The sequence below is a fragment of the Solanum stenotomum genome, unplaced genomic scaffold (assembly GCF_019186545.1).
Source record: "Solanum stenotomum isolate F172 unplaced genomic scaffold, ASM1918654v1 scaffold22793, whole genome shotgun sequence".
Classification (NCBI taxonomy): Eukaryota; Viridiplantae; Streptophyta; class Magnoliopsida; order Solanales; family Solanaceae; genus Solanum; species Solanum stenotomum.
The window spans coordinates 7,040-14,605 of record NW_026027181.1 but is presented as its reverse complement, the minus strand read 5'-3'; the positions used below and the strand labels follow the sequence as shown (position 1 = coordinate 14,605).

The following is a 7,566-nucleotide window of genomic DNA, read 5'->3' as shown; positions in this document are numbered from 1 at the left end:
TTAAATCCTTCAACTTTTTGAGAATGAAACTTCGCTGAAAATAATATGTTTGGCGTGTGGGTGAACAAATTCAACACTATGAAAGCTTACATACCTCTTTGGGATCAAACCCATGGCGAAAATCCGCAACAACTCTCAAGAACGTCGACAAACGCCTTTATCCTTTCTTTTTTCTCCTCTTCTCTCTTCTTCTTTTCTCTTCTTGAACTCTCAACTAAAACCCTAGGCGTAAACTAGGATTATAAAACTTAACCTAATCAGATTATACCCCTAAAATATTACTAAAAATGAATTAAATCTGATTGGGTAAGGAAAAGACCAAAATACCCCTCTAAAACCCGGTTTGACTTTCATTAACTGGACAACCTAACTTAAAATGATCATATCTCACTCATCCGACCTCGAAACTTAGCAAACTTGGTGGCGTTGGAAAGATAATTCAAAGGTATTTCCTACGGTATCTGGTATCACACCTAAATCATCTTGAGATGGAAGTTATGGTCGTTTGAAGTCGACCAAAAACTCATACTTAAGCATAACTTGCAAAATTTCAGATTTTGCTATTTCCAATTTAATTCTTTTTCGAACTCAAGGTGCTACATCTAGTGAACTTAACACTTAAGAAATATTAATTCCTCTGTAAAATCCTACTCACAACGAAGGATGGTTCAAGTCTTAGCTCAAAAATTTCTGGGGTGTTACAGAAGGAGACTCAAACTAGTCTCCCAAAACCTCTGATTAAGGATGAAAGAGTACTTACCGCTCTACTACCATCCTCGTACTTTTAGGCATTGTATCAAGGTCCAAACTTATATTTTGTTTTCTCATTCGATAATGTTCGATATTTGTATTGAAACATAATTAAACTTGAATTTGTGTCGAAAAAAACATATCCAAAATAGGTGTTTGATATCTATAATAGGACACAATTAAATTTGAATTTACGCAAAAAAAAAAAAACTTTATATTAAGGGACGACTCTTAAAAATAAAATACGATTTTGTGCTTAGTGGAGGTGATTGATTCGATTCTTCACGACTATATATACACGATTCTTGGTTTAAATTTACTATCCAAACAATCTCTTCTGGTTAGAAATAAAATTTATATCTAACAAGATATGAGCTCTTTACAAATACAGAACATTACATTACATGTGAAATATTATGATGTAAGCATATAAACTTGCGCCCCCTAAAAAAAGTTATTTATGTTGCTATATGAGTTACCAAAATATACCAAACAGGATCAATCAATATATCTTCTTGCGTTCACAAATAAATTCTACTATTTGACAAAAAAAAAAAAACAAATGTTTTCCACATGACCAACAAATATAGGGAATCTCTACCAATTTAAGATAATCTTATTTAAATGAGTTTTATGCATGGATTGTGTAAAAAAATAGATTATTTAGGTAGATAGAATAATGATTTGAACTTTATGAATTCGGATTAAATTTTCAAAATGATAATATAAGGGGGTTAATAATTGAATCCTATAAATTGTATTTTTTTACATATTTTAATATAAATAGAGAATTTGACCATCGATTCGGCGAAACTACATGCATCGACTTCTAGTTTATTCCTAAGGCTTATTCCTCCTTTATGGGTAGTAATTCTCAAGGTTTAATATCATGTTTATGACACCCTTTGGTCAGGGCCGTCTTAACCCCTAGGCCACTAAAGTCATCACTTGGGGCCCCATATTTTTGGGGGGCCCATTTTTAAAATAACTTATATATGTTGTTTTTAAATAAATAAATAAATATATGTATTATGAGTGCTATAATTTCTACTAAAGAAATTGCATATGACATGAATATAAATCTGATTTTCGTAAGAAACAATTTGATGAAAATATAGATAACGAAATCACTAAGTCCCTTGAAGAATCTTTAGAGTTGATTACTTTATAGACATAGAGTAGATCAAACTATTTTTTCACTTCAAAATAGATTTGAACCAATTGAAGAATATAGAATTATTTTTGATTTCATATTTAGTGGTAAAATATTGAGATTACTAGATGGTGATTTTTTTAGAAAAATATTGTCTTAACCTTGAACTTTATTTAACACATAATAGTTATTTTGATATTGACGGTTTATTTATTTTTTGAATTAAAAGTGTTAAAGAGAAATAATACAAGTAGAAGATAATGACGTAATGAAAATACTCAATCAAATAAAAAGACTTGATTCTTTTTCAAATACACTTATTGTTTATAAGATAATGTTAACAGTTCCTGTAACCGTTGCCTCAACCGATTTTTTTTTTCTAAATTAAAATTGATTAAATCTTCTTTAAGATCAACAATGTCTCAAAGATAGATTGAATGAATTAGCTATATTATCATTTGAAAGGAATTATTAAAACAAATTGATCAGTACTTAATGACTTTGCATATAAAATTGCTAGAAAAGTAGATTTTAAATAAAAGTACATATGATGAAAAAAGATAAATTAGCTAGGGCCCCTCTCTTAAGTTTCGCTTTAGGCCCCCAATGTTGTTGAGTCGGCCCTGCCTTTGGTATTCCTCAATGTAATTCTATAAATAGTGGCATTGAAAATGATGTTGAGCAGTGGTGGAGCTATAATTTTGTCTAAGAGATGTCAAAATATAAAGAAATAAAATCGTGTAGAAGTCAAGGAGTGTCAATATTTAATATGTATACATAAAAAAAATAATTTATTCTAACTACACAATGTAATTTTCTAGCGAAGGGATATCGGTCAACGATACTGAACTACATGTGGCTCTGCCACTGATATTGAATACACTTGAAAAAAAGAAAATTATTTTATATTGTTCCTTTTGTCTTATACTCTTCTTGTCTTCATCTTTATATTGATCTTTATTCTTAAGTTTTACAACACGTAAACTCTTCTTGAATTTTAATCAATAAAAAGAATATAAAATAACAAAAAGAATGAGAGGTTGTTAGGATGTCATACAAAGTATGTATGAAACTTTTTAGAACAATATGTTTGATTGGAGAATGATCTCATAAAATTAATTAGTGTTCTTTTTCTTGTAATTAGAGTTATAAATGCTACTTTTTTATTTTAGGGTTAATTGTTTGCTTCCACTCTTTGCTTTTATTACCCTTGACTTGAGGTAAATTAATGACCTAAACATTAGGTAAAGAGTTATAATCAAACTATATTAATTGTTGGATCAAGTGATGCCTCTTCCAACCTTTTTTTTTTTTTTTGCCTATATATACATTGGGAGATGAGTCCCTGAGTTTCATAAATCAAATACTCTCATTTTCAATATATCACTACTTTTTTTTTTGTTTATAAGTATATGATATTAATCATCTCATAAACAAGTATTTTGACAACTTGCTTTTTGATTACCCTCATGGAACCTTTTCTAGAAGGAAAGACTATTTTCATTACTGGTGCCACTGGATTTCTTGCAAAGAGTACTCTCTCTCTCTCTATATATATATATATCCATATCCATTCTTAATTTAATTTGTTTTTCTAATATGTAGTTCTCGTAGAGAAGATACTTCGAATTCAATCAAATGTGAGAAAATTATTCCTTCTTGTAAGAGCTTCAGATACAAAATCCGCCAGAAAACGTTTTAATGATGAGGTAAAGCATGTGTACTATTTTTTTATTTAATTATTCGATACATTGCTTAGTTTATTTGAATTTTTTGATTTTTTATTTGGTATTTTATACTTATTTAGAGTTTGACCAATTCAAATTTATAGTACTTTCGTCCACTTCTAATTGTCATGGTTTTCATTTTTAGAGTCTAAATATAACTATAAGAACCTTGACTAAAATTTTACGATGTATTTTTCATCATATTGATATGCAAAAAATTGCAATTATAGTACTTTTCGTATAGTTTTTGAATATCTAATTATTTTGTTTAAAATATCGAATTAATGCAATCTAATTTTAACTTTGAAAATTAGCCAAATTGACTTTCGAAAAGCGCAACATGACAAATAAAAATGGACGAAGAGAGTGACGTTTAAAAAATAAACACGTGAAAAATATGAGGGATATAATGTCTTAATTATATTAATTTTCTTAATGAGAAATTGAAAAGACCCCTAAAAGTTGGACACATAAAGACAAGGAACATAATGTCTTAACTAAATTAGACTTGAGAGAGTAAATGGACCAAATAATAAGTTACAATAACCTAAGTCATTATAAAATAATGGATGTTAATTTTTTTCTTGTTGTAGCAAAATATATTGGGCAATTTAGTTTTTTTTTCGTGTGTTTTTTTCAGCTATTCGTTTGATTTTTTTTAGTGTAAATAAATAGATGTTGAATCTTCTTAGCTTTTTTTGTGCGTCTTATTTCTTTAAATTTTGAATCTTCTTAATAAAAAATATTGACGAAATATTTTGTGAGTTTTCACACAGGTTATGCAGACTGAATTGTTTAGTGTTCTAAGAGAAAAAATAGGTACAAATAACCTAAATTCTCTTATAGAAGAGAAAGTATTTCCAGTTGCTGGTGACATTTCATTTGAGGATTTTGCAATTGAAAATTCGGAGATGTTTAAAGAAATTGACATGATTATAAACTCAGCAGCAACTACTAGATTTGATGAGAGGTATATTTTCATATGATTAATGTATTTAATTTTAATTCAACCCATTAATTAATTAGTTTATTTCACTATGTTATTAACTATGTTTTCCCCTTGTAGATATGATATTGCAATGAATATTAATGTTCTAGGTGCCTTCAATGTCCTCAAGTTTGCTAAAAAATGTTCAAATGTGAAAATTCTTGTCCATGTATCCACTGGTTAGTTTTTAAATCTTACAAACTTCTTTTTAATAATGAATATTTTGATTATGTATCTTACAAATTTCATATTCAGTCAAATATCATCATANTCTTTTTAATAATTTACAACAAGTTCTAAGAGTATTTTGATTATGTATCTTACAAATTTTATATTCAATCAAATATCATCATATAAATGTTGTCTGTCACATGCAATGCAGCATATGTTTGTGGGGAAGGTGAAGGAGTAATACCAGAAAAATCATTTGTTTTGGGAGAAACACTCAACAAAAACACAAAATTAGAGATTGATGTGGAGAGGAAAGTGATAGAGGAAAAACTCAAAGAACTTGAAGATCAAAACTTGACTACAAAGGAAGTGACAATAGCCATGAGAGATCTAGGCATTCAAAGGTTGGATGATTTAACTTATATAAATAGATATTGCAAAAAAAAAAAATTACGCTATCAGTATATTTTAACATGTTGTATATGTTTTATTTGTTAAGTTGTTCATTAATTTTGCTTACTATTATAGGCGGGTTACATATGTTATTGTCATAGGTGATCTAATAATGTAAATATTTTTTCGTACTGTCAGTGTACAAAAAGTTATATTCAGTTACATATTATACATTGTCAATGTAAGAAAGAAAATAAAATTCACAATTAAATTTCTTGAAGTATATTTACAGATAAACCTCCTTAAAAAAGTTAAAGTTTTAAATTTGTAATTTTGAAAAATGATAAATTATCTGCTATAAAAGATAAGAGATAATCCGATACTATTCTGCTATAAAAGATAAGAGATAATCCGATACTATAAAAAAAAATTATGCTAAAGATGTATACAACTTAAACTATTATTTTTATTACATTAACATAGCTCTTATGTTTGGTGTTTTTAGGGCAATTTTTCATGGGTGGCCAAACACATATTCCTTTACAAAGGCAATGGGAGAGATGCTTTTAGTACACTATAAGGAAGATCTACAACTTGTTATAATACGTCCTACGATTATTACTAGCACTTATAAAGAGCCATTTCCGGGATGGATTGAAGGAGTGAAGTAAGTAAATCATCAGAATTTGTAAATTCAAAATTATGATCGATATACACATTAGTATACCACTAATAAAAAATTATTGTTACTCAAATTTTTGAAATAATTAAAATAAAGTACAACATTTATTTAATTAATTAGAAGTGATTCATGATCTCTAGCTTATATATTATGTATATAATTTTGCAATTGCAGAACAGTGGATTCCTTTATTTTAGCATATGGTAAAGGAGTAATGAATTTTTGCTTTGGTGACCCAAATACAATACTTGATATGGTATCTCCTCTCTTTGTTTTAATTTATTTATATATATGTGCGTGTGTGAATATCTCTTCCTAATTTTTGACTTCTTCAATTACAGATTCCAGGTGATATGGTAGTGAACTCGATACTTGCCTCAATTATAGCACATATTGGAAATGATCAATATTACCCTTCTCAAGAATTAATATATCATATAAGTTCTTCGAAAATAAATCCCATAAAATCTTTAGATATTCAATCATTTTTATTTCATTACTTCACAAAAAATCCATGGATGAACAAAGATGGAAAAATTATCAAAGTGGGGAAGCATACACTATTTAGCAGCATGGATAACTTTCGAAAATACATTTCAACCTATTATTGGCCATTGTTAAAGGTTTGTTTTTTTTAGCATAGTAATATTTTTCATCTTGATACAAATAAGCTTCGCTGTGAAACTTGTCTTTATGCAAATTTCATATCGAAATGAGACTGAAAAGTTAGAGGTCATAAAAAAATGAATTCACTATAAATAGCACTCATGAGTCATGACTCATGGGCCACTTCCAATGCGGCCCATTTTTTGAAAAATATCTTTAAGTATATTCAAAAAATGAAATGTAGATATTTGTAAATTTTACTTGCGAATTAAGAAATTTCAATGTTGAGGTGCCTTTTGGATTAAAGTCCAAAGGAACAAAATCACGAGGCTCTAAAATTAAGTCAAACTAGACAATACTTTAATAGTCGAGCTAGGGGCATAATAAGAAAATGCATATATAAATAATGTCCATCGAACTACTCTTTCGATCCTGCCTTTAAAAAAATAGCCAATGTCCTAGAGTTTCACTTGCGCAATTTGAAACTCTAGGACCGTGACTATTTGTCAATATAATTATAAAAGCTAAAAAATGATTATTTCATAAAGTTGACCAATATATACGAGTTTATAGTTAATAATTAATTAATAGTTATTATTTACAATGATACTAATGGTGCTTAATTAATTTCATATGGTTGTAGATAGTAGAGTTGGCAAATATATTATCATGGCGTCGTTTTGACAAAACCTACAAGGATTTGAAAAGGAAGATTGATATGGCTATACGATTATCTGAACTATACAAACCTTACTTGCTTTTCCATGGAAGGTATGTCAATCTTCATATTTTTTTTTTAAAAATCCCAATTAATTTCTTCGTTTCAGTATATGTGACACACTTACTTTTATTTTTTAATTAGTTAAAAAGAAATGATACAATTTTATACTTGAAAAAGATTAACTTTATTATTTGATCTGAATGAGAAACTATTATAACCACACAAATATTGTGGTATATATTTAGTGTTCCATATATTTAAGGTGATAAATTTCAAAAAATTTATAGCAATGCAAATGAGATGCAATGCTTAAGACAAGGAGTGAAAAATCTTAAGGGAAACTTATGAAAATTCCACTACTTTAGGAGCTAATTA

At 28.2% G+C, this 7,566-nt stretch overlaps 1 protein-coding gene across 1 annotated transcript in view; it reads left to right on the top strand.

The window, feature by feature from the left end:
• Positions 1-3,358: 3,358 nt before the first annotated feature.
• The window catches only part of LOC125851126 (fatty acyl-CoA reductase 3-like), a 4,771-nt gene continuing 563 nt past the window's right edge, over positions 3,359-7,566 (top strand). Inside the window, exons 1-9 of the mRNA XM_049530914.1 lie at positions 3,359-3,436; positions 3,509-3,612; positions 4,407-4,600; positions 4,697-4,797; positions 5,001-5,193; positions 5,688-5,849; positions 6,039-6,120; positions 6,206-6,487; positions 7,114-7,241. Of these exons, the coding sequence (XP_049386871.1) occupies positions 3,373-3,436; positions 3,509-3,612; positions 4,407-4,600; positions 4,697-4,797; positions 5,001-5,193; positions 5,688-5,849; positions 6,039-6,120; positions 6,206-6,487; positions 7,114-7,241 (1,310 nt within the window). The 5' untranslated portion in view covers positions 3,359-3,372. The remainder of the gene's footprint in view (positions 3,437-3,508; positions 3,613-4,406; positions 4,601-4,696; positions 4,798-5,000; positions 5,194-5,687; positions 5,850-6,038; positions 6,121-6,205; positions 6,488-7,113; positions 7,242-7,566) is intronic.